Below are 26,921 nucleotides of genomic sequence, written 5' to 3'. Positions count from 1 at the left end.
ACCTTAAGAAGAAGGAGGATAATGAAAGAAAATACTAGTGGTGTAACACAAAGTAATGAGAAAGGTATATGTGTTCATACACCTTAATATAATCAATATGATCCTGTAGACTGTAACTTTATAGTAGATTTTGATCCTTGTCTATCCAGTGAATACAGTGTTGAAAATGAACAAGTATGACCTTATAGAATTAATATGATAATGTATGCATATCTGGTGTAAGGTAAAAGGAAAAAATGAAGAGTTTAAACCAGACACAATTCTGATCATCTCTGACTAGTCAGAATATGTGTACAATTTTATAAAATCAGGAGGAAAAAATATAAATGAATTAAAAATTTCTAAAATTGTATCTTTATATGCATGAAATAAAACCTTCTTTCTACATCTTGCTCTTATAGTTATTAATTCTGATTGATTGGAAATGCATTAATAGTATTTGATCACCTTTTGCTTGCAATTGTACCATCAATAATGTAGATAGCTGTAATAATAATGATACATAAAATTAAAATCCTAATTTTGAACAGAGCACTTCTTTAATGAGGGCTTTATTTGTAAGAGGAACCTTTTATTCTTATGAACAAATCATTATTGCTGAATCATTATTAACATTCTCATAAATACTAAGTCTTATAAATATTTAAGGATTGTACAGTAAATATTTCAAATTTATGTATTTTTGGGAATAGGGTTGATTAGCTACAGGTAGGATGTCTGTTTAGCTTGGTCTGTGTAGATGATAATTTTCAAAGCATAATCACTCCAGGAATCTGTTTATGAGTCCTACAGTTGTTCTTTACTTCAGTGTGTTTCCAGTAATGTTACAATCAGTAGAAACCAAACTCAGCCTTAAATCCCTGCAAAACGTGTAGATAGCAAGCTGCAGTTTCAGCTGTGAGATCACTCTAACTATTTGGAACTGTTCTTGCATCCAGCATCATGTCCCTTATTTCAAACTATCATTTCCATGTATTATGCACATTTAATTGTGTTAATTTTCCACAATGTCCTATTTTTTCAAGTCCTTTAATTCATTATATGGATTGCTTTGAATTTATTGTTACCTCTTGCTGACAAGTCAAATCCAATCTCACTACTATTACTATTGGACTATTGCCTTTATGGTGTCTTAAAATCCAAAAGTCCACTGGCATTTTCATTGCCACATCAAATTTGCAATTGTTCATTCTGAATTCAGTTTGCCCTATTGCATTTCAAATTAAACAAAAAAGTTTCTTTGCAAGGTATTGTGTATTTTCTATATTTCTGTTATCTTCATTTCTGTAATGGAATAATTTTTACAAAAATTTGTTACTTGTTGGCACTGCAGAATTCATAGAAGATATTAGAGATCTTATATACCACATATAATGAAGATATTATTATTTTTTTGCTATGGAATACAGAACTAATAAGCAAATACACTGTCTTAATAAGGAAGATCTAAAAAAAGTATCTCAATTTTCTTAAAAATTTAAATTTTAAGAATGTGATTTCCTATAATATTTAGCTGCCTTAGTTGTACTACAAACTATCTTTTTTCAGCTTATAGAGAAATCAATCATCTTGGTGATGAAATTAGTGACTAATCCAGAGACTGTGACTGGTATAGGTGAATTTGATTTGTACATGCCTAGTTTCTCTGCATATATTTATTATATCAACATTTTAGTGAATAAGTTCATTTAATTGGGTAGATTTACAGCTCTTTGAAACTGGTGGTCTGCAATGTTAGTGGAGGATAGTGGGGAATCCTGGGGAGTCCATCTGCATGAGAGTGGGGTGAGTCTGGATATAACCCACTTTTCCAATGTGCTTCTGTATGGCAGGTCTGACCACTGGAAATGAATTTGTAGTGTGCAGTGCTGAGAAGATAGAAATTAAATAAAAATGCCATTACTGTTGCCTGTCATAAAATGTGTGTACTTGTGTAGAATCAGACAGTCAATATACTCATCCAGCATTTCTCCATGCAAGAGGTGGCTTATCAGTGAAGGAGGCATCTGTCAGACAGGACCCTGAATGTCATAATTTTGAGCTATTTTTTGAATGCTTCAGGTAAATGCATCCAAAATTAACACATCTATTTCTGGATGGAGAGCCCCATAACAATGTGCCATCTCTTGGCAAACCAAGAGAGGTGGGTTTGTCTTTTGTCATTTGCAGTTGAAGTTTTGGTGCAAAAAAAAATGTAAGTGTAGAAAAATATTATCTGAAGCCTTCCTTGCTGTGGAGGGCTAAATAGAAGGGATCACTTTACAGAGACAAACCAGGCAGGCAAATATTTCACACCATCTAAACTTTAATCTAGTTCACCCAGAAAAAAGAAGCCTTGATATCTCTTCCAATTGATACTCCAATGAAAGCTTAGTTTTAGAGACTTTTTTTTTCTTTTTTTTTTTTTTTTTTGTCCCTCCCTCAAAGACATTGAGGGAGAACAGAGTAGCAAACATGCAGATGTCCAGGGATGTGTTTAGGCTCAGGAGACTTGAAGAAGTGTGTTCTTCTGTGGGATGCCTGAGGGGATATGGTGCACCAGCAGAGCTGACTGCTGATGTCCAAGCAGGGCTCAGTCAGAGCTAGAAGTCCTGTGGCAGCACCTGGTGGGGCTTGTTTTTATCTGAGCAATGCACCTTCAGTTTTTCCAGCAGTGATCTGTTTCCTAGATGTACTTGGGTGTATTTTATTGCTAGAAGACAATCAATCCAGCATCATGTCCCTTATTTCAAACTGTGCCCAGCTGTGGTAACTGTGAAAAGTCTTGTAAAAGGATCCCATATAAAGGAAGATGTCTTCTAATCATATATCATTCTTCCCTAAAAAACTTGAGCTTTTGGCAACACTAACTGAATCCCCTTGTTCAGCCTCTGAGTACACTTGTTCCATGTGATCACACAAAAACCAGCTGTCAGCTTCCAGGCATGTGAGAGTGCACTCATTTAAGCTCAGGCTGATTTGACAGCCCAGTGTGTGCCCCTTAAGCCCAATGAATTCTTTACTTGATCATTTTATTTATTGGAATTTGTGTCTTTCAGTTTCAATCATTGTAGTCCTCATTAATGTAAGATTCTTCTATGTGATGGGATTTTTAATGTGATCTGTGGGGGCTAGGACTAAGTATGACTCCTAATATTTAAAATGTTCATAGCTATGTACACTGCTGAGGCAAAATTGTTTGGTTTTGGTAGTTATAAAATAACATAGGAATGCTAACTAGAATTAAATTAGTAAACTGAATTCCTGGGCTATTCTGGCACCACAAAACCAGGGGTACTTTAGCCAGAAAGAGATCTTACTGCAAAGAGAGATTTGGTAAGATTTTTGACCTATTATGCATTATGAGAAATCAACAAGTAGCTGAAAAAAATTCAAGAGAACAAAGAAATTATGAGGGCTAAATGTAATCTGTGCTCTCTTGCTGTTTCTCTTTTTATCATAAATAGCGTTAATCCTCATCCAGGATTAAAATTCAGTGTATTTTTAGCCATGTAATGTCCTAGATAAAAGATACTTCTATGTTTGTATATATTTTGCCTTCTGGAGCATTTTTAATTTTACTTAAGGGATGGAGACTTTCTGTCTATACGTCTTCAGTGCTGCAGTTAGAGAGGATGTAGGATAGTTTGTCATACACATACCTAAGGTAAATGGTTTTATTAAGCATAATTGAAGATAGAAGTGTATATTTCAAGCAAGGAAATCTATAGAAAAAGTTTCTGTAATATTTTGTGAGTTTCTTCAAATTCCTTTAATATAGGGACCCATCTGCAAATCAGCCTTCCTACAGAGATAAATTAAATCTCTCTCCAAAACTGTGATTACAAAATGATATAAAGTATCTGTTACCAGTTGTTTAATGACTGGTCAGAGATTAAATGAAAATCTGGACAAAATGTAATCTGAATTTTTGTAAAGACCAGATAAAACCCAATAATTTTTTTAATCCAGATTGAGATTTTCAAAAAGCTGTATGTTATTTAGGCTGAAGTTTAATCATGTACTGTGCAGTTTCAGTATTCCAGCTAAAACACCTGTCAAATAAATTACATGCAACAGGTTTATGGAATCTTTGGAGTTAAATGTTAATTTCTCAATAATCTATTATATTTGTTATTACCTTGTTCATAAAAAACAGGCTCCCATAGCAAAACACTTTGTAGTGGTGAGTTTTGGGACAGTTGTTTGAGATATTTAATTCTGAAAAGTTGAGTATTACTGAGAAATGCAGACTAATTATCGAGATGAGCAGATGTTGCTGGGGCTCTCTGGAAATAGCTGAGCATGGGAATGAGGGTTGTATTGTCATGACTGGAAGAAATTTTTGTGTGTTGCTGGGATTTTAATACTGGTAGTGTAACTTTTTCTCTGCAACATATGGTAAGTGGTGTCAGGGCCCGTCCTAGTGGACAGATGACCTGATGGTTCGTAGGAATGATCTCAGAGTGCAAACCACCAACACGGTACAAGGGGGTTTGCAGTGATAATCAAATCAAATGTGGTTTTATTGAAATAACTACAGCAAAAATGCGATAGAGGGATTAAGGGAGAGAAAAAGATAGAGAAAGAGAGAGAGAGAGAGAGGGGATATAGCTACCAACGCAGAGACAAAGTCCTTTGGTCCAGTCCAGCCGAGGGTCTGCCTGCTATGCTGGGGAGATCTCAAAGGCTCTAGCTAACTCAGAGGTTTTTATTACTGAAAATTGCGAGGGGGGGGAAACAGATACAATAGGGAACAGATGTAACAGGTAGTCTATGTTCTCGGCAGTAAATGAGCTTGATAGATGTAACAGGTAGTCCATGTTCTCAGCAGTAAATGAGAGCCATTGTGTTCTTGGTCCAGTGGTCACAACCTGCAGGCAAACATCTTGCTTTGGTCAGCTTGCCTCCCCCACACACCTCCCCCGGGCTGGGGGTTTCAGTCCCAGCCCTTGGAAGGAGCAGAGGGGCCTTTTAGGAGATTCATGTCTCAGTTCTTGATGGAGAATCTTCTTACATCTCAGTCTGTCTGTCACGGTGGTTGTAAAACAGGTGAGGGTCTTCTGTGGGAGACCACCTGAAACTCAGGAGAAGTCCAGCCAGGCCAAGAGGTGGGACAGCTTCCAGAGCTGCTATTGTTGCAAACGGGGCATGGTGCCCTCTTCTTAGCATACAGCAAACACTCCTGTGAAAACAATAGCTCAACACTGAGCTTTCAGGTCTCAGGGCCCATGGCGTGTGACTTTTCTCCTTCAGAGCCAGATATAGACAGGGGGGTCTTCTCTTCAGTGGGCTCCCAAGGACGATCGTGAGGCAGATGAGGGAAAATTCAGACAGACTGTCACAAGTGGTCAAAGCTCATACCTTTGCTGTGTATGCATCAGCAAAGTTACTTTTTTCTTCCCTGACCAAATATCTTCTACAAACAGAGAGAGGGCAGTTGAAAGTTCATCAGTGAACTGCTCTTAAGACCTTTGTGAGCCTGGCAGCTTTACCCCTCAGGATTATTTGGATCAGTCCTTTTAGCTGTAAAGAAGCCTGCTTTTCTAGACTACTTCAGGGACTCATTTTACTGCCTTTGTGGATGGGTCAAGAGACTACAGAGACAGCTGAAAGTTTAATGCAGCAGAAAAAGCAACAAAGGAATTAAACTAAGGAAGATTTAATCTGCTTTATGTTTTTGTTTGGGGTTTTTTTGCCCCCGAAGCTTTCAGCGTAGATATAAACATACTCTTGTGGATGTCCTGTGTTGCAGGTTATATCCCTTCCTTCCATACCCCTGATGTTTTCCTAATCAACCAGTGAGTGTTTAGAAGAGCCTGTTGCCAATGTTAGAGGAGCTTACCTCCTGGTCTTTTGTGTAGACTATTAAAGAGGAGACTGGTGAGGTGTCCAAAGGAGATTAAGTCAATGCATTTTCCTGCGAGACTGAGTAGGAACCAGTTCCAGATGAGTACCCCTCACATTATGAGAACCCAGCTCATTAAATGTGAGCTGGGTTTATGCTTTCATAATACTTATGGGGGGAGATCAACGTGCCCCAGAGTGCTTCAGCATGCTCTGAACTAGACTGAATCAGCTCTGCATCTTTCTCAGCTGTGGCTCCTGTTTAGCCAGAGAGAGCCCCAAGTCACCAAGTGCCCTATAAGGTACTGCAGAGTTTTTCTGTGGCTCCCAGCAGCTGCCCCAGTCAGGCTGGCTCTCAGGTAATACCCACGTTGTACCTTACAGCTCCAGGCTCTTACTTTGGAAGTGTTAGGGCATTGAAGGTGGGAATGAAGGCCAGTGTTGAGGCAGTTGAATCCTACAACAGTTTTTCATCATTTACAGTAGCAAATTGTACAGCAGCAATGGTCTGTAGACGCATCCAGAAGCCTATTTTTAGTCTTGTCTCTAATGAAACTCTACACACTCACTCTGAATCTTCTGTGCACACCTACGTGTTTTCTCCTCTACAGACAACCTGACAATTCATGCACCAGCTGGTTCTTTTTTAACCTTTTGTCTCCTACATGAATTGACCTCCTTAAAAGAGGGTATATGGTCTTATGCAGTCTGTGATATGTGGAAAGTTGTGAATATATTCCACTGTAGAGAGTTCAATTTGGCTTTTTCCCCCTACATTACAGACAGTCACTGACAAGCAAATGTTGTATATTACCAAAAATTGTACTAAACCACACTTAGATTTTCAGTATTTTATTTAGGATATGCTTATTCATGTTGGTAAATTCTTTTCCATTTTTTGAGTATAATTCATAGGCCTGTGAAGACCAAAATCTTTTTTTTTAACTTTCTGACCATGCAATGAGAAGTCATAAACTCTTATTGAAAATTTGCTATGCACAGCTTTCAGATAATGAGAATGGTAGAGTTCAGGTCAGTACTCAGCTTCAGAAAGATCAAGTCAGCTAAGGGAATAAAAAGCCTTAATCAAGGATAGAATGTTTTAGCCTTCTTGAGGGTAAGATGGTCATTGGAGAAAAAACAAGTTGGTCTGGTTGTTTTAGGAGAAACTGCTTCTTTTTGTAAAAAGAAGATGACAGGTAGCTAGCTAATTGGATACAAAAGGCAGGTGCAGTTAGCCATGCAGCCAAGTCAAGGAGCAAGCCCAATGCTTCAAGCCATACAAGTTTCAGGCAGGTTTGGCAGGCAGTCGTGCTAACCTAGTGTGTGTTTCTCAGAAACTGTGCTCCTGTTGTAGTGCTAGAGAGATATGTACACCTTCAAAGGTTACTGCAGCAAAAGCTTTATGGAGCCTCAACATCTGTTACATACTGCTAGGTTCAGTTCTCTCCAGACCATGTGCCCGAATTTCCAAGTTATCCATTGAAAAGAGAGTTGAAAGCTTGACAAATCTGGCCCTCTATTAGTAAGGCCCACTGATAAATAGAAATCAATGCTTCAGTGACTGTAATTGCATAGAAAATAACTTGAGTTTTGAGTCTCTTGATATGGAAGTTCATGACTAAGTTAAAATTGATTAAGAAGACTGTTAAATCTATCTGAGCTGCTGCTGAAATGCATCCAGATGGTTTTTTTTTCTCCCATTGAAAACTATGAGGATAAACTTAAGATTCCAAGGACTGTAGATGGGCTTTCAGTCATTTGTAAAAAACTGCTATGCAGTTTGTTTCACAAAACGATTTACACATTTCTCCATTTGTAAGTCTTTTTAGAGAGGCTTCTGTCATGGATTGACCTTGTCTGGCTGCTAGAGGCTCCAACAGGACAAGGAGAGAAAATAAGATGGAAAAGCTCATGGGCTGACATAGAAACAGGGAGCTGGTTCACCAACCACCATGGGTAAAACAGACTCAGCTTGGGGATGGTTAATTTAATTTACTGCCAGTTAAAATAGAGTGTGATTGTGAGAAGCACAGACAAAACCTAAAATACCCATCTGCTCCTCCTTTCTCCATTCTCTTCACTACTCCACTCCCCACTCCTCTGCCTTGTCCAGCCACGTGGCACAGGGCACCAGGCATGGGCTGGGACCAGCCCATAATAGTTCTCCTCTGTTGCTCCCTCCTCCTCCAGCTGTGGCCCGTCCTGCTCCAGCTGTGGCCCACAGCATCCTCTGTGGCCACAGTCTTTCAGGACAAATACCTGCTCCCATGTGGTTTCTCCAGGGGCTGCAGCTTCCGTCAGGAAAACCTTCCCCAGCATGGTCTTGTCTTCAGGACGAAGGGACTTCCCTGCCCAGGGGACTGCAGTACTTCCTCCCCTAAACATCCCCTCTTCCTTCCCTCTTCCCTCACCTTGGGGCTGGCAAGGCCCATTTCTTGTTGTAGCTCTGCATATCATGGCATCAGCTTGCCATGTTCTACTTGATCACTTCCTGTTCTTTGGCCACAAGTACCTGCAGTTACTGCTGTCTTCTGTGAGCTCACTGGGTTTAATCCTTGGATTTGATGCATGAAACAATAATTTGTTTTCAGGGCAAATGATGCAGATTTTTAAAACATTACTTTGGAAGACTTCCCTGTTTTCTTAATTTTCTATCCTTTATGCAGTCAGTGGCACATGGGTTGCAATTATCCTTATTCACTTGCTTTCATTTCTCATTTTTTTTTCTCAACTTCTGTTAATTTTTCTAATTACAATTAAATTTTGAAACCATATCAATGTGGCAATTTTTGAGGCAGTGTTACAGGATTTATTTCCCTTATAAGGTAATTTATAATTAAATATTTATTAGATAATAATGCTGCACTTAGCATTCCACTGTTACATTATACATTGTGTAATAGGTTAGAATCATACAAAAGCAACTTTGTATGCACCATGTGGATGAAAACAAGTTAAAGGATGATCACAGAGCTAACTGTAAACTCACATCAACATAACATGCCTGTCTGTCTATTTTAGCTCCAGAAAGATCACATTTGGGGTTTAACTATTCTAACATTTGCTTTTAAAAGCAAATTTGCCACTCTTTCAGAAGTGCTAAATTATGGCTAGAAGAGCTTTCTGATGTACAACACCTTATATTACTTTTAAGTTGGCTCTGTTCTCAAAACTCATCTGACACGAGGTGCTCTGTGCCCTTTCAGCTGGTTAAGGCCTTGGGTTTGTTTGGAAGGAATCTGCATTTTTAGTGTTTTCTTAAATGATTATTTTGAAATACAATCTCTATTTTTTGCCATATCTATGTTATAAATGTAGCTACCACAGTGTTTCTTGGCTAAGAAAATCACCTTTTCCTCATTGCTTCTATTTTGGTTTTATTTTTCTGTCCTTTTAAGTATATAGTCTCTCCAGCATATATTTTAACAGTAATTACTATTTCCTAGCAGTTTATCTTGCTGATAAACTCAATCTTTTGAGTTTATTTAAATCTATGTCTCAATCTTTTTTCCTTCTTATTTCTGATAGTTTTCTGGATGGCTGACTTTAGCTGCCCAGTAATTTCCTTTTTCAATTTAAATGTCACATATTATTGTATTAAATGAGTGCAAAGAATTTAGATTCCCACACTTTAAACAGCAAGGAAAGAGAACATTGCTCAAGATTATTGTAGTATGCAGTGATTCTTAGGCTTCTGTGCAATAAACATTTTGGGAAGTCTAAGTTTAGCAAATACCATAAACATTTCACAAAGAAAAGCTGCTTGTGCTTGCACAGGAAGTGACATGGCATAGTCTCAGCAACCCTTTCAGACAAAATGCTTGGATGTAATTATATAGTAGAGAGGGAGAGAAATAAAAATATGTAGATTTAGAAATTGAAGAGTCACTTCCGCTTTAATTTGAAGGACAGCCATTAAAATCATACAGAGGACTTGGTACTATAGTATGGCTTAGGCAGAGCATGACATTCAGTGCAGATCTTAAACCTTTCAGTTATGTCAAAGTCTGCAAGCAGCAAATTCTTACAAGGGAAGCAATACTCTCATCACTTGTGCTCAGCATAGAAATATAGAGGCCTCTTCTAGTGGTAGAATGTTAAACTTCAGAATAGGTTGTTTCTTTAAAATAAGCAGGGAGGAAAAAGTGAAGGATTTGCAAATAAAAGACTGCAGTGCCACATGATTATTACAAAAGCTGCTGGATGTGCTTTGTTTGCATTTAGAGCTTTAGTGTTTCACAACCAATCTGGAGCTATTTTCTGCAGTGCACTGAGCCCTGGTCAGCTCCTTTGTAAGGTGTTTGTCATAGTGCACGTGTGTGTGGGCTTGGTAATGCCTTATGCTAGTTATGCCTGAAGAGATGTAAAGCTCACCTAAAAGCATTTCTCTTAAAAGAAAGACAACCCTGAATCCCCAAATGCCTTCCTTCTTTTCTGAAGAAAAAAACTAAACCCAAAGGAAAAAACCTTAAACCAAGAAAAGGAAGTAGAGTTTCCTCTGAAGTAAGTTTTATTTGTCCATGTGACATCGCTGTTCCAAATGCACTTTTGCACTGTGACAACAAAACAATCCAATTTTGTTGCTTTTCCAGCCCGCTAGTTTCCTAATAATCTCTGATATTTGTCCTACTTTCTCCCAAAGTCCATCTCTCATTTTTTTTCCTCAACTTGTTGCCTCTCTCTCTTTTCTCGTCACCCTACTTTGAACCTTTTTATCTCTTCATCCATGTCCTCTTGGACATTTGTTCTTCTTGGCCACCTCATCTCACAAGTCTTCCCTTCTTCCCTGGATTCTTTTGTCTAAAGAACTGAAGTGGTTAAGGGAGAGTTATTAAAGACACAGGGCCAGAACAGCCTGACCTCTGGTAAAGCAGTCGTATTTAAGCTGGGATAAACCGCTGGTTTTAGTATAATCACCTAAAACTTACAGAGACAACCAGAATTAAACTAACCTTATAAATATGTAGTCTACTGACCTGATTCAGTGTAAAGTTAAAATTAATTATAAACTAGAGAGAAATACAGAGGAATCATTAAACTCTGATTCTAGAAAGAATAGATTCTACTGAAATAATATATTCTTGAAAACCTCTCCCTGTGACTGCGGATGAGGGTGGAATTGTCTGATTTTTTCTATTATGTCCATTTTGGATTTAAATAACTAAAGTTGATTTGTTTGGCTGAGATCATTCTGCTGGCAGTGTTACATAATCTGAATTAAAAAAGCTCAAAGATGGAGTCACAAGAACATGCAAGGATCAAATCAAGACTGAGAGGAACAGTAACTGAGCATGGAATGCTCATCACACATCTTGGTGAAAATGATCTTTGCAGTTCACAAAATGGGCCGACTCTTTGAACCCAGCAGAAGGCTGATGTATCTGAAAGTTATTTTTTGATATACAGTGTGATCAGAGGTACTCCTGCTTCCTCCAGACTCCATGTTTGTGTTTAGTGTTCAGCTACACCAAATAGGACTGTATATTGAGCAAATATCAGTATGCAGGAGAGGTCATCCAAGTCCTGGCAACAGTAGATGGACCTCACCAGCTCTGGAAGCTGTTTCTAAGGCAAAGCTACCTTCTACCAAGCAGGGAATAAGAAAGTTCTTTAAGTTGCTGACATGATTCTCTTCCTTTTGTATAAGGGAACTAACTGGCCATTAAATTGAACTCCTGAGACACACAGAAACCTGCAACACACAAACCCCTTACCTGATGAAAAGGATTGCTTGCTTCTGTTGAACAGGCATGTGAGCACAAGTCCAGTTCATGGTCGCTGTATTTGTACTACCATGGAGTAGGCATCCCTCTATTTCAGATAATAAAGAGGCAAAATATCCTTGACTATTGCCTCTTCCCCAAATAGCCTTAAGTTGTCACTGCACTATATGCCTTTTATTTGTTTAGGAATTACAAAGCCTGATTAGATATCTGGGAATTTGCAGGTAAGTGCAGAAGATCAGAATGGTTCTCCTCATCTAGCAAAGTTCTGATCTCAAATTTTAACCTGTTTTTGTAACAGTAGCTTCATCAGATAATGAAATGTCATTACTGTTGGATTTTTCTAAGTATATTGTTCTGCACTGCTTTACATCATCTTACCCTATTGAAACTTCCCTCTTTCCCTGTGTGGCCTGCCAGTAGTATTGCAAATTCAGAGCAGTAAACCTCTGATATTAATACTGGGTATAGTCTGTAAATTTGCTGTCAACAATGTGCTGTTTAGATCAGTTAAAAAATTGCAATATTCTTACACTGGCACAAAATTCCTGGTGCATTTCCCTGCCCCATTTTCCTTTTCCTTATGTTTTGAATCTTCCATATTCAGACCCACAATTGTTTAACCCTTTCTCAGTCTCCCATGGTCTTTGCTTTCCTAAAAATCTACACTTTTCCTTGCCAAAAACATTGTTTTCCCTGGTTGTTTTTTTATTTTTTAATAAATCTGAAATATCCACTCAAATTTGTTGTAGAACACTGACATTCTCTCTTCCCCTTCCTCAAATCTTCCATCCCAGATTTACTGAGGTTCCTTTGTGCTCGATCTTGGTAGCACAGATAGCACAGACTTAATCAACTTAGCCTCAGACTCTGCACCTGGAGCGAGAGGTGGGAGAATTAAAAGAAAGGACCATGGACATCTCAGAAGGTAGGATCAACAAAGATGGAATTGTAAAAAACCAAAACAACAAAAAGCCAAAAACACCTGTGTCATCCTTTTGGTAGGGAGTAACTGCAAATCAGATGTTGAGCAAACTCACAGTATGTTGTGTTTCCTCAGGATACTCTGGTAGCTTTTTTGTCTGAGGAGATCAGGTTGCTGGTCCATGTAAGATAGAATATTGTACAAATAAAGTGTGTGTTAGTTTTAAACATACAAGAAGTTGCTGTGATGGGAAGAATCTGCTTTCTGTAATTATAAGGATTATAAGCACATAATTAGGCTTTTCATAATTACAAGGATATAAGTATTTACATTCATAACAAAAAGGCTTAAGTATTTCTAATTATGTGAAAAAAACTATAAACTTAGGATAGATGGTGAAACCTGAATAGCTATAATATGTATAGGGCATAATCCTATTTGGTGCTTTGTCGAAACCCTGCAGGGTAGTAGTAATTGTGCCAAATACTAAAGCTACCGTATAACGCTCAACATTCCCCCAGTAGAAAAAGTTCTGTCCAGCTAAATTAATTTACACCATGGTGCCTTTTTTTCCCCCTGAAACTAAATTTTTCACAAATATTAATTTGTGAGTTTTGCTCTTTCACTGAGAATTTATTTTCTTTCACTGAGAGCTTTCTTTTGTTTTCTTAAGAAAAGTTAAAACATGCAGGTTCAGTCTGGTGGAGGTTTATAATGATTTTGTTTTAGCTTACATTTCCAGGTTTATCTGGATTCTGTTTAGTACTATTACCTGTATGTGATGTAAAAAAAGTATTTTTAACAGATCAGAAACCAATCCCATCTTTGTGCTGAGGCTCAGGAGGACTGTCCCAGGCAGGCAGTGGTGGTGAGCCAGGGCTGTGTGTGGAGCTGCCCAGGCACAGGAGGAACCATATGCTTGGTGCCACTCTCCTCCCACTGTATCACTCACAAATTAGATGCCTAATTTCACAGTCTGGTTGCAAGGCTCTGACAGACTTATTCTTGGCTTTGTGTGGACTTGGGAGTGTGGGAGCTCTAAGAAAACTCAGCAGCCAGAACTTCTCAGCATAGGAGTTGGTGGGGCACAGAGGAAAATTCTGCCTAAGCAGAGTTCACATTCATAAATCGTGATTCTGTGTGAGTGGAAAGATGATCAATCCAAGTGGTCAGAGAATATTTCTGTCAAGCTGCATGGCAGAGATCTCTGCAATGAGATGATCCTGCAATATGTCAAAAGCATGCTTTTTTCTTCTCCCAAACATGTTCTTCCAAAGAGTATTTTGGGCATTTGTTATAACTGACAGATCCACATGTGCTTGCACATTCCCCCTTATGTTCCTTTGGCAGCTTGTTACATCATCCACAAAAATCTTTGTCTTGACGTGATTGTCACTGCTGTATTTTCAGCTCATTCCCATGAGGAGTATTCCTTAACTGCCAGCCATCCTCTGTTGCCTTCTATCCCTATTTACAGCCAGTAATAATCCTCCTCTTCCTCACAGCCCCTGAGTTTTTGCATCATGTCTTCCTAGTGCTCTGTTAGTCTCAGCTCCACTGTCTCTTCCTGTGGATCCAAGCAGTGTCTGTAAGCATTGCTCGTTCCCTGTGTTCATTTTTCTTTCCCCTGAATTGCCTCTGCAGACAGAGGTGCCCAGAACAGATGTCCTGGTGACCCCATGCTCCTGGTGGCAGTCAAGGCCACTATGTTCTGCTCATTAACTCAACAGGGACAGGCATTGTACAGGTTGGGAAACTCAAATACATGTTTTAGGTAGATGACCTCTCAAACCTAGAGGGGATGCCATCAGCTGTTCACACAGTTCTTCAACACAGGATAGAGACACCTAATCTCTGAAATCTCTGGAGATGTGTGTGTGTATATATATATATACATATATACATATATATGCTATAAATATAAGACAGCTTTATTCTCACTGTATCATATTGGAAGCTTTCCACACTCAGTCACTCCACCAGCTTTTGGTAGAAGTAACCTTAAGCTCTTGGATAGCTGAGGAAGTAGCTCTCTTCATACTGTGTTCATACATCATGGTGTATACTCTGTAGAGAAAATGGGTCAACATGCTGTGGGCTTTCCAAAGTCCCTCATGTGAGCTCGGAGCCTCTGCACTTAGATCTTCAGGTTATATGTATGGTTTGCTTTAGGGCAGAAACCTGTGTAAGACACTGAGACAAGAGAGAGGCAGGCTTTCTAGCAGTAAAGTATGTAACATAGCTAGCTGGAAAACAGTAAGGCTGTTATCAGTGCTTTATTCTTTAGAGTTTCACAGTGTTTTTGGTGTTTGAAGGTGCCTCTGGAGATCATCAAGTCCAAATACTTGCCTAGAGCAGATCCAAGTAGATCAGGTTACCAGAACTGTGTTCTTCTGGGTTTGAATATTTCCAAAGATGTAGAATCCAAAATGCTGTTTTGAATATTTTTTGGTGTATGTCTAGGAATAAAAAATCAAAATTTATTTCATTTATTTCATGTGTATCAATTCCCCTATGACCTGCACCAGTTGACCCACTTACTTTCCTTTCCATGAGCTTTTTATAAATAATTATATGTATATATATAAAAGATGTATTATATAAAAGAAGAGTATAAGAAGATAAGTAATGATGCTGTAATGAAAGCTCCCACAGAAATTATGAACATACCCATTCATGGTTAAAGACAGTCTGGTTCTGAGCATTTCTCTATTTTTACTGTGGTTTGTAATTGTAGAAGTGGATAAACAGAGTTGTCTCTGTTTTATGAATAGGAACTAAAAATTTTTGTCAGTCCTGATTGTAAAGTTGTTTCATGCCATTTACCTTATTTTGTCATATTTCTGTAATGTAAAAGAAAAATATTTGTGTTCTATGTGTATGTGTAACTATGGGAACCATGAAGTGATTAAGAGGAGTACAGCTTCTGTGGCTCATCAAGGCAGCCAAATGTCCAGATAGATATACAAAACTTTTTAGGGTTTTTTTGAAGAAGGTTAGAAGAACGCACAAAAAATATCTTTGTGATAATAATTTCTAGGGTACCTTAATGGTCTGTGGAAAATGGAGATGATGTTACAGAAAATGTGACTAGAAATTCATGGCTACTATATTGTCAGAAGAAACCGAAGGAAATTCAGGCAAGAGAAATAAAGTTGAAAAAGAATCTAAGCTATGAGGAAGGAGACCTAGATTTAGAAGATCACAGCTAGTAACTATGACAATGCAGTTTTTGGGGTATTTTTTTAGTACTAACTTCTTTGTGTAGCAGATTTAGAAAAGAACTTGCAGGGGAAGAATATTTAAATTACTGTATGTAAATGTGCTGGTGTGAATTTTTAGACACAACTACCGCCTTCACCACTAGTGATTTTGCTTTCTTCCTTGAGCTCCAAAGATGTTCTCAGAGAATTACATTATAGTACTTCTGGATGGTGTCTGGAACATGGCAGTGTGCTGTTTTAGAATGATATTTCATGTTGTTACTTTATAGTTGCCTAAGTGTCGGAGTTCCAACACTCAGTTTGCTGCAGGATTATTCCAGATAATATATAATTTTTGGGAAAATTGTTGGCAGCTTTCTGAAAGATTGGCAGCAGTAGCTTAGAGCTTTTGGCAGAAGGGCATATGAAGAAAGGTGTTTTTCCTTTTCTTTTTTTAATCTTAAAATTAAAATGACTAGTAACATTGTTGCTAACAGCAGTGGCAACAAAACTAGCATGAAATGCCCTTTTGATGTTAGCTACTTGAATCACTGCTCCGCTGCATCTTTCCCCCCTCCTATAGACAGGTTTTAGCTGTGGATTTAGGAACTGAGGCCAGGAACATGATTAGGATCAGTACATGAACTGTGTGCTCAGTTGCCTAAAAGTAGGCATCTGATGCCATTTCTTTTGCCCTAGGTACATAGGACAAATACATGTGGCTGGCACATGGGATCTAACTCCTGTGGCAGTGAGCTGGGACATGCTGACTTACTGCTACAGGCACTAGGCTCTCATTAGACACAGGATTGTATTTTATTTCACTGTTTCTACATGAAAGTGAGTGGACTCTCTTTGGCTGGAGACCTAAATACCTGAAATGCCTACAGTAATTTCAGTGTAGACAGAAACAAAATTTAGGCGTCTTACTCAAATCCTTATTTGTACACATAGAATGTCATTTGAAAATATAACATCTAAATTAACAGAAAGGCAAGCAGAAAAAGAGTAGGAGGTGCAGTCTTGTGCAAGTGGAAAATTCTGGTAAGGCAGACTTCTAAACATCCCTCCTGGAAGTTCTCAGTCAAGCTTGTGAATGGCACCATAGGCTTTAAGGCAACAGGTAGTTCTGTGAGCAGCCTCATTTCCTATGAACGTGTCTTGTGGTTGAATTGCCATGTCGGTTCTGTGACGCCAAAAGAGATTGCACCAATGAAATATTTATAGGAATTTTATAGAGCTGCACGTTTTGTGTAAATTTTAAGAATATAATGACCTGAAAACTTCCATGCCTGTGCAATTTTTTATTGCATTTGTCCAGTGGGGTAGCTCGTTATTGTAGGATGCAGGCAGAAAATAGGAAGAAGCCAAATCAGCTGTCTGCAAAATCTTCCTTTTCTTGCCAAACTGGAATACAAATATCTAGCTGAAAACCTAAGTTCTGAAGAAAATCTGCTTCCATAGGAATAGAAGAACAGAATACTAAATTAAAATGGCTTATTGTCATTGTTCTGAAATGGCTGAGCTCTGTATGTCTGGTGACCATCAGCATGGGCAAAGTGATCCTCTCCCTGATTGGAGAGGTGGGCAGCAGAGAATTGCATAGTCCTGTCGAACTCTTCAGTCCAGAGGAGAGGCTTTAGGAAAATCAGAACCTAGACTCCTCAGTTGCTTCTTTACTATTACCTTAAACGTAATCTGGGACTGTTCCTAAGTTTTAGAGTGTCAGTATGAGTAAACTGACACAAGGCTATTGGCACCCTCTTGATCTTCTGCCTTGGGCATTTTCTTATCAACTTTTCCTGGGAGGTGGGGAGTTGGAGTGTTCTGTGGTACATCTCCAGGAAGCACCTTGTTTGGAGTCAACTTGCTTTGAAGTAGAGCAGAGATCCTAGCACAGATACTGATTATTTTGTGTCATTTGGCTTCAGTGCTCAAAAATGTTTCTGTGCAAGTCTAGTGTGCCAGTATTGGTGTAATTTCAAGATGTAATTTGATGGAAAATGCTGAGACAGTGCTGTATGCAAAACATACCCTTATCCCCATTTGGTTTTGTTTCTGATCACATGATTTTACTACTCATCATTCCCTCTATGAAAAAAACTAGATGTGACAGAGCATGAAACCAGTTTAAGAAAATACAGATAAGTTTCTGCAATGTTTTTAAATACAAGGGGCTCCTGGGAGAGCCTGACTGTCAAGGAACAGTATACAAGTGGATATGTGGCACAGGGAACCTTCCTGTGAGAAAGAAAAGGAGAGAACAAACCCAGATAGGGAGAGAGGAGAGAGTTGAGGAGAAGACCTTCCCTTTTGCTGGGCAGAAGCTATTGGATGCACCCAGCTGTCTGTACATTTTGAAAAATATATTTAATGTAAACTTGGACTCATGAGCGCACATTCTTTAGAAAGGCAGAGTTGTTTATTTATTAAGATTTTGGACTAATGTAAATATTCAGGCAGATTTTCAACTTTATTTATTTATATTTTAATGGAGTGAAGTGGTCGCAACATTTTAGCTAGGATTTTATTACAGAAATCATTTTGATATTGCAGAAGAGATAAATGCAATTCTGTATAATAATTTCATGGTTTGCTGCATGTTTTTATGTTATCTCAGAAACATTAAGTGATGCATAATCTAACTTAATTTTGTGAATGAAAATTTTGTAGGAGGTAACTGTTATCATTCCTTCTCTTTGGCTTTCAAGAGATGACTTGTAGGGTGGTGGCAGAGCTCTGCTGAGGTTAATGGTGCCTCAGGCAGTGAAGAGGATCTGCCTAATTAGATCTGTCTGAAATAACCAGTGTCTTCCAAAAGTGCATAGGAGGAATGTACATTAAATCAACAACCTGAAAAAATGTTGTGTACACCCTTCAGAAGGGAAATAATTAAGGTAGTGTGAAGGTTCAGTTAGGAGTAGCTTGTGGCCTGCTCTGTTAGCACACTTGTGACCTAATTTGCTGCATAGGGATGAAGCAGGATGCATGGGAGTCATACTAACTGTGGGATTTCAATTTCTAAACTCAGGAAGCAAAAAAGGAGTGTGCTCCTTATGTACCCTCCTCAGAATCTGGGCTTGGGTGAAGGATTTGGGGAACTTGCTCTGACCTCAGTCTGAGTTTTGCCTGGCATGTGTCACATAAATTCAGTATAACTTTTGTGCCCCCCACAATGTGACTTTAGCCTCCCAGTGCATGTTTGGAAGTTTCCAAATTTGACTTTGAAAAAAGCCCTTTTTTCTGCATTCTAAAATGCAGGCTTGAAATATTTAATAATGTAGAATTGTTCTTATTTTTGTAACTGAAAATGCTCTTTCTGTGTGTATAGTGATATATATATACATTACTTACTATGGGCTCTTTCAAGTTGGAATTTCATGTTGTGTTAGTACAGGAATTCTGTTCCTCCTCATTGTGGATCACATTCAGCAGTACCTGTAAGAGTAAGTTTGAGGAATATTTTTTCTGTGAATGAAATACTCTGTATTCCACATGAAGGCAAGCATGGGATCCTTCTAGCATGTTTTCACGCAGCCTGTCAAGTTGCCACATGAATCTGTGTGGGAACTGCTGACCCACATGTGCTGAGTCCTGTGTGTGCCACTGGTCTTTTTTGTTATGTAGCAGTAAAGCCCAGAACCCTTTGCTATGCTGTGAAAATGCACCTTTTTCCAGAGCCATGCATATGAACCCTCTGAATGAAGAGCCCCCTTTTACTGGTTCTCTTTAATAGCTTCACGTGTGAAATTGCATTGACATGTGCAAGGATGCAATAAACCAGAAACAAACCCAGAAACAAAAACCAGACTCTGGATGTCTTGAATGGCTTACTGTAGCACTTCATCAGAGCTCACTGTCCAGAGGAGAGTAAACAGAAACTATTTTTGAAGTGACAGGCCAGAGTAAAATTGTCTTACGCTCTTCATTTTACTGATGCATCACGTGGAGGTCCAGAAGCCACATTAGAGAACTGTAATCCTTCATCAGACCATTTGTTTGGTTGCCTAACATCTGTGGATTGTTAAGATAAGTTATTACACAGACCTGCTTTAGTTTAGATTAGTTTGGACCACATCCCAGTATATTCAATCAGGATATAATTCCTGCATGCTGCTGAATTGCTTGCTCCACATACTTCTCTAGAAATGTTTTTCAATATACAGTTTTGTCACTGAAACTCCTCTGTCACCTCAATTTTTGATTTTTTTTTTCTCTTAAAGAAGAGCTTTTATTATTTTTCCTTTTGGACCGAACAGATCTCAAGGCAACTGTAGCATTTTTTAATTCCTGAAGAGATTCCTAAACAGGGGTGGTAGTATAGCTTCTATGTGAGTATAATACAGATTTCCTATGTGTGTAATCTGTGTTGATTGGTATGTATTGTGTCCAAGAGGCAGAGTTTAAAAATAGCTGTAAGAAAATGGGTTTGTATTTACTTGTCTACTATTTCTTCTTTCAGTATTCTGTACTTTTCTGAGTCTCTTTGTGAATTAGCAATTCCTATTTGATTGTATCTCATAATATTTTTTGCATAAAATGAATTACAGTATCAAGGGTGATTATGCAAATTAACAGTATTTTCTTGAAGTTTATTACATAATTTATACATATTTAAAATTATTTAATGCATTAAGTTGCAAAGGAAGTATGTTAGTGGGCTTGCATATATAGACACATATGAAATTTAATTAGGATAATTTACTTAAGTATTCCTTATCCTTTAAACAAACTAGTTGATTAATTTTTTTATTAACACCTTTTTCAACCTTTCTTGGAAACTGATAAAATGCAAATAATGACATTTTTTGTTACTGATTTTCGTTTATAGCGTTGACATGGATTTTGTACACAGACACATTTGCATGCACACTTTTGCTGTCTAATGAACTAACAGCTGTTGCAGATCATATAAAAGCATTTCAAAATGTGGCTTTTTTTCCTTTTAGCCTTTCTGGGTTTTTTTTTTGAATGCCTATAATAATAATAATCTGATAGACTAAAAGTCTATTCTGTTTAGAACACATAGTCTAATAAACTGAATTTCTGGTTTTTGAGGTGTACTAGATGGAATAAATTAGACATTTTGGAATTGAGGGTTCTTTTTTTTGAGGTCTAGAATTTATCTTTGTCAAAGTTGCTGTTTCTGTTATCCTACTTAGTGTTATTTGTTTTCATCATGGTATATGTTTATGCCCCTGTTGCAGTAACTGTAGCTTTCGATTAAGGTTGGGTCTTTTTTAATTAAAGGATTAATAGATACTTTATTATCCTTCTTAAACAGAAGAAATATAACAGTCATCTTTTGATAAAGGTGCAATCCTGACAGGGGGTAAAGAGTTGGATGTCTTCTCTGTGTGGTTTGGTCAAACAGTGCAGGAATGCACTTGGAAGTTCTGATGTAGTTTTCAGACCTACAAAGATAGTCTATTTAAATAAATGTTAATTATTTTAAATATGTGAAATGCCTAAAATTTTCATCGTACCTCGTAAGCCATGCACTACCTCCACAGGCCAGAGAGTAAAAGAGCTCAGTAACAGAACTTTGTCCTGTGTAAGTTTTGTCCATTAAGTGTTTTTTTCCTCTTCTTTTTTATTTTAAGCACTGTACAATTTTGTGACTCTTGCATCATTCCTGTCTTTTCGCAAAATAATCCAAGCATATTTTTCCTTCCAACTTTTGTCATTCTTCTTTGCCTCGTTGCAATTTTACCCATTCCTATATACTTTCTGTATTAAATTATTTTCTTTACCATTTTCCTTAATAAGAATCAGCTTTGTTTCCTTTCATCTCTGTTTTTATTTCTGACAAAAATCTCTCTCTTCTATATCCTTCATGCATTTTGCCTATTTTTTCTTCTTTCTGAAAACTGTTTTTTTCTTTGTCTAAATTTTATCTTAAATTTTCACATACTATAGTCTTGATTAACCATTTCTTTTTCTCTGGTGAGTTGCTCCTGTACATAAGACTGTCTCTACAGTATACAGGCTGGAAACATGAAGTCTTGCTTTAATGCGTGTGCTCCTGTATATCTGTGTGTAAGGAATTAAACCCTCCAATTTTTTAAAAAAAATCCTAGGCACCAAAGTCTAGGCACACAACTTAATTGTGATTTACAGGGACACAAGTTTGTTAAGTTATTATTTGCAGCTATCACTCAAAGAGATAATGATGATGGTTTGCAAGTAGTACAGAATATGGTACTTCTGCGTTATTTTCATTGATGTATTTAGTTTTCTGTTAGTAGATTTCTTAAGGTTTTACTTTACACCTCTAAGTAGTTGCAGTAGGTGTAGCTAAAATCATTCACAGTACATAGTGAATTTATTTGCAGGATAATGTGGAATTATTCAATGTGAGAAAATTAAGTCACAAGAAAATACCGTGTCAGTTTTCTGTGACCACAGAAGTTGGGAGTTAGCTGGGCAGGACACTGCCCCCTGAGGTACAAGTCCTGTTTGCAGTCTGGTGGGCTTGTCTGTCCTGATAGCGATCCACACCAGTGGAAAAAACCCAACCCACACCCCGCTGCATCAACCCCCCAGCAAGCGCTGCTCATGTGGTCGGTGTGTGTTCAGAGGAGAACTAGGGCTGGGCTGAGGGAGGATTGCCACAGGTAGGACTGATGTATATTGACAAGACATTTTGGAGAAGCTCGCATAGCATGTGCCTGTAGGATGCTTGGCTCTAGCCGGTGGAGAAGCATGTTCTGGGTCCTGTCATGAGCACCAGCCTCCCTAGCTCAGAGAGCCAGAGGCCGGCCCTGCTCGGCGGTAGTGAGCATGCATTCCGGGCTCTGGGAGGCAGCTGCACTGACTCTTTTGTTGTCTTCAACTAGGTTATGTGGGTATGCAATTTATGTCGAAAGCAACAAGAAATCCTAACGAAATCCGGAGCGTGGTTTTTTGGGAGCGGGCCGCAGCCGTCGCCCAGCCAGGACGGGACGCTGAGTGACACGGCCACGGGCGCAAGCTCGGACACACCGAGAGAAAAGAAAGCGAGGCTTCAGGAGCGATCGAGGTCACAGACTCCCCTGAGCACAGCAGCTGCCTCATCACAGGAAATCTCCTCTTCCAGTGTGCAGCCTGACCGTAGGAAAGGAGCAGAAGTGTCGCAGCCGGCTATGGGCCCGGACCAAAAGCAAGCTTCAAGGTCTAGGAGTGAACCTCCAAAAGAGAGGTAATGCTTTCTGTCTAGACAGAGCCTACAATGCTAAATGCTAGTTCAGTTGGGCCTTCTGTATGTTTACTATTGTGCAAAAACAAAGAGTAAATTGATTTACTGACCAGGGAAAGATAAATTTTTGCTTCCAAATACATTGTCTGTTTTGGTCTATGGAACATAAAATGAAGAAAAAAAATATTTTATGGATATTCTCATATACTTCAATGCCTTTTGATGTATAATTTGAATACAGAATTGTAGGTTGCTTTTAAAGTTTAAATTTGACTGGTATTTTAAAATTATTAAGCTAAGAGCTTGAATTTTTAAAGCAACATTCTCCTGAAAAGTCCATACCTAAGGAATCAGAAAACACCCTGTGGAATTCTTTCAGATAACCTTATGTTTTATATGAGATATCATTGATATTATTTCCAATTTTATTGTTAGAAATAATACAGGTAAAAGACCTCATTTACATGTGTGAAGTTAACATTCATGTACAACAGCAATAGTGCCATCTTGAATGCAGAGCAAGTTTTTTACAAGGATAAAGCAACCAGAAGCAAAGTATTTTAAATGACTTAAATAGGTAATCCCTGAGCTACATTTCATGTGATGAATGGGTTGAGGAGTAGGAAATCAGGAGAGGCTAATGCAATGAAGCAGTTGCTGATCCTTTGGCCGCTGCCTGGCAGATGGCAGAGCAGTTGAGGACGGAGCCTGTGACAACAAAACAGGAGTCAGCCATAGAAGATTCTCCAGATTCTTGCCAGAATGGTTGATGATTTTTTTCCCCCTAGCTGAAAATGGATGGTGAGCTAGTAAATTACTGTGTGGGTGAGATTTTTCTGGGTTTAACTGTAACAAATTCAGGTTAGTGTTACACATATGCATCGTGTAAGTGATGCCCTTCCGTAATTCTGTAGACTTTTGTCCCTCAGCACAGGGAAGGCCCTCAGAGTAGCTGTAGCTTTTAGGGCAGGAAAACACTTTAGATTTCTGCTTTGCTGCCCAAAACTGAGATGTTCATATCAGTTATACAGAATTAGTGTTCTTTACTTGTCACTGAGAGTTTAAATGAATTCCAAGCATTCTGATTGAAGACTATCTGTAGTAAGCTCAGGTCCTGTTAATTGCCAAAAATTCTGGAGAAACAGGAGATGAGGGGGAAAAAAAAAAGAGAAGGGAATAATGTGGATGATGTCCAACTTTGTTCTTTGTGAGGGTCTTTGATATGTAATCCAAAGATGTGTCAGTTGTGGAAGGGAAGATTCAGTGCCGCAAAACAAAGTCCTAGTGACTTTGTCCTGGAGTGTACTCTTCTCAAATACACTGTGTAGCTGTGTTCCTCCTTCTTCAAAATCAATGGATTCATATGTGAACTGCTGAATGAAAGGGCAGTTTGAATGATGAGAGAAATAAAAATGTCCTCCATAAGGGAATTTTATGATTATTTGGCTTGCTTATTGGCTTGCAGAATATGAAAGAGAAAAAAATTCATGCAACTTCATTATTTATTGTTTTGTACTTATGTCTGCATAGAGAAATAACTTCTCATCCTCTTTTGGATGGAGAAAGTAATACCATTAATTTATCTCAAGGAATCAATCTGCTTTCCTATACATGCTTATGAAATGGGCACTTCTTTTTAGAGTTTCAAAGATAAATCAAACTAGTTTAAATATTATTTCTGGATATATTATCTTTTGCACTTTTTAAACTATATTACTTCTTTCTGTAATATTATTGTGGTAGATGTCCATTTGGTGGTATTTACATCTGTGCTGTCAGGGCACTTGAAGTGAATTGTGTGGTTAGTCTGTAACTCCCATGACTGCTTCCAGAAAAATGGAGAACATACTCCAGTGCTCTGTCATAATGTTGCAGTGACTACAAAGACAACTCTGGGTCTTCTTACTTACATGGGTAAATTATCCATGTTAATATTCGTTTTTAATTTTACTCATTAATTGAACCATTCATAATTTATGTTTTTGTGGACTCTGGAAGTTGTTTGCTATTGGAAAATAAAATTAAGATGGAAGGATTAATAGATTTAATTCAAGGTAATGGATTCAGTATTTTCTGTTTTGCCATAGCTTATCCTGATTTTGAAATTTTTTTCCATAACTGTGTGCAAGTATTTCTATTTTCCATTCAGTTCTTCATATTACTGTACTCCTTTTCATTGTAGGAAGAAGGCAGTATTGGTTTCTGACCAGAATGGCAAAGGTGTAAAGAGTGAGCGTAAGCGTGTGCCAAAATCCTCTCTTCAGAAAGAAGGACCAACAGACGACAGGGAGCGTAAAGAGCGGCATGAAGGTAGAAGGCTGGAGAAAGGCAAGTCACAGGATTACCCAGACTTGCCAGAGAAACTTGAGGAAGGCAAAGTGCCTGACGATGAAAAACAAAGGAAGGAAGATGAATATCATACCCGTTACAAGAGTGACCCCAATCTGGCGAGATACCCTGTAAAACCACACCCCGAGGAGCAGCAGATGCGCATGCACGCCAAAGTTTCTAAAGCACGACACGAGAGAAGACACAGTGATGTAGCTTTGCCACACACAGAAATGGAGGAAGCGGAGGTACCTGAGAATAAATTAGGAAAACGCTCACAATTACAGGGAACTCAGGACAGAAAATCTCTTGTGGAAACTCAGAGGTCGTACTCTATAGACAGAACAGGTGATGTAAGAATTTCTGTTTCTAAACAATTAACTAATCATAGCCCACCAACTCCCAGGCATAGTCCAGTTCCTATAGAACACGTAGAATACAAGAACCACGATTCCTTTATAAAACAGAGCCGCCTTGATCCTAGCTCTGCTATTCTCATGCGAAAAGCAAAGCGGGAGAAAATGGAGACCATGCTAAGGAATGATTCCCTTAGCTCTGACCAGTCGGAATCAGTGCGGCCATCCCCTCCAAAGCCTCATAGAGCAAAAAGAGGCGGAAAGAAAAGGCAGATGTCAGTTAGTAGCTCAGAGGAAGAAGGGGCATCAACACCAGAATATACTAGCTGTGAAGATGTGGAGATAGAAAGTGAAAGTGTCAGTGAAAAAGGTAAGGACTTTTCTGTATATTATGCACATGGCCATGATTTGGGGAAAAAAAAATCTGTATTTTTCTCTCTCTTTTCCTCTTTTTAATCATACACTTTTTCCCCTTGCCTTTCTTTTTTTGCCAACTGAGAAGTGTCTTATACCTGATTACATGTGCTTTACAATGTTTCCTTTTGCATTCTTAGATGAGATGATTACAGGTAGTGTCAGCTGATGAGTTTCCTTTTCATTCTCTTCCCTCTTTCACCTGGAAGTGACAGAATTCAAGGGTTCTAGTCTACTCTCTTGATGATATATGTACTCCTTTGGTCATTACTTCATTCTTTGGTCTGTACGTAGAACAGACATGGATGGATTGAAATTAAAAGTGAGTTCTGTAACAATCACAGGAGACCATTATAAGATATGCAAATTTTTACTACATTTAATAAAATATCAAAAATCTGCCAGAGTTCATTGTTACTAATGACAAGTAGATATGGGGCAAAGGGAGTGTTATGTAGAAAAAAAAAAGAGAATTGACAAAGTTGTTGTCTAGATGAATTTTCTCTTGAGCTAAGAAGTATGTTTAAAGTCCGTTGTATCAGTTTGTCTTCATCTGTTGACGGTAACACTCAGCAGCAAGGAATAACTTGTAGTACACTATGTGCTTTCAAACAAAGCCTTTCTTCTGGCTGAAGAAGTTAATCAAATTTAGGAATCCTGAACAGATAAAATAAGCATTGTCAGAAAAGACTGTGGCAGAATTTAGCAACAGCGTTACAATCCTGCTTTGTCTTTGGCTGACAGTACAGTGAGCTGGAAGCTTTTTGTGTCTTTGGTTTTTAGCTCCTTAGTTCAACTATCTGTGTTTGTACCTTGAAAGTTTCTTGCTGGTATTCATACTGAAAATTCCAAAGGCTTGTCTGCATTGCCTTTTAGTTCCTGGCACTGTTTCCTGACATGTCTGTGATTCATATATGCTAATCTGTCTGTCTGTCTTTATCTGATGTTGTGGTCTCCCAGCATCAC

General features: G+C 38.3%; 1 protein-coding gene across 20 annotated transcripts in view; it reads left to right on the top strand.

The window, feature by feature from the left end:
• The window catches only part of RIMS1 (regulating synaptic membrane exocytosis 1), a 305,897-nt gene that overhangs the window by 123,258 nt on the left and 155,718 nt on the right, over window positions 1-26,921 (top strand). For 18 of the 20 annotated variants that reach the window (XM_054280437.1, XM_054280428.1, XM_054280435.1 and 15 more), the window contains exons 4-5: window positions 22,520-22,860; window positions 25,040-25,911. In XM_054280437.1, coding sequence (XP_054136412.1) covers window positions 22,520-22,860; window positions 25,040-25,911 — 1,213 coding nt within the window. Of the gene's footprint in view, window positions 1-19,072; window positions 19,127-22,519; window positions 22,861-25,039; window positions 25,912-26,921 lie in introns of all 20 variants that reach the window. The other 2 variants (XM_054280441.1, XM_054280426.1) reach the window with 2 other exon arrangements.

The sequence above is a fragment of the Melozone crissalis genome, unplaced genomic scaffold, assembly GCF_028551555.1.
Source record: "Melozone crissalis strain CALT ecotype California unplaced genomic scaffold, PUWL_Pcris_2 ptg000027l_1, whole genome shotgun sequence".
Classification (NCBI taxonomy): domain Eukaryota; kingdom Metazoa; phylum Chordata; class Aves; order Passeriformes; family Passerellidae; genus Melozone; species Melozone crissalis.
Note: the sequence above shows the minus strand (reverse complement) of the source record. Positions and strands in the feature narration are given on the sequence as shown.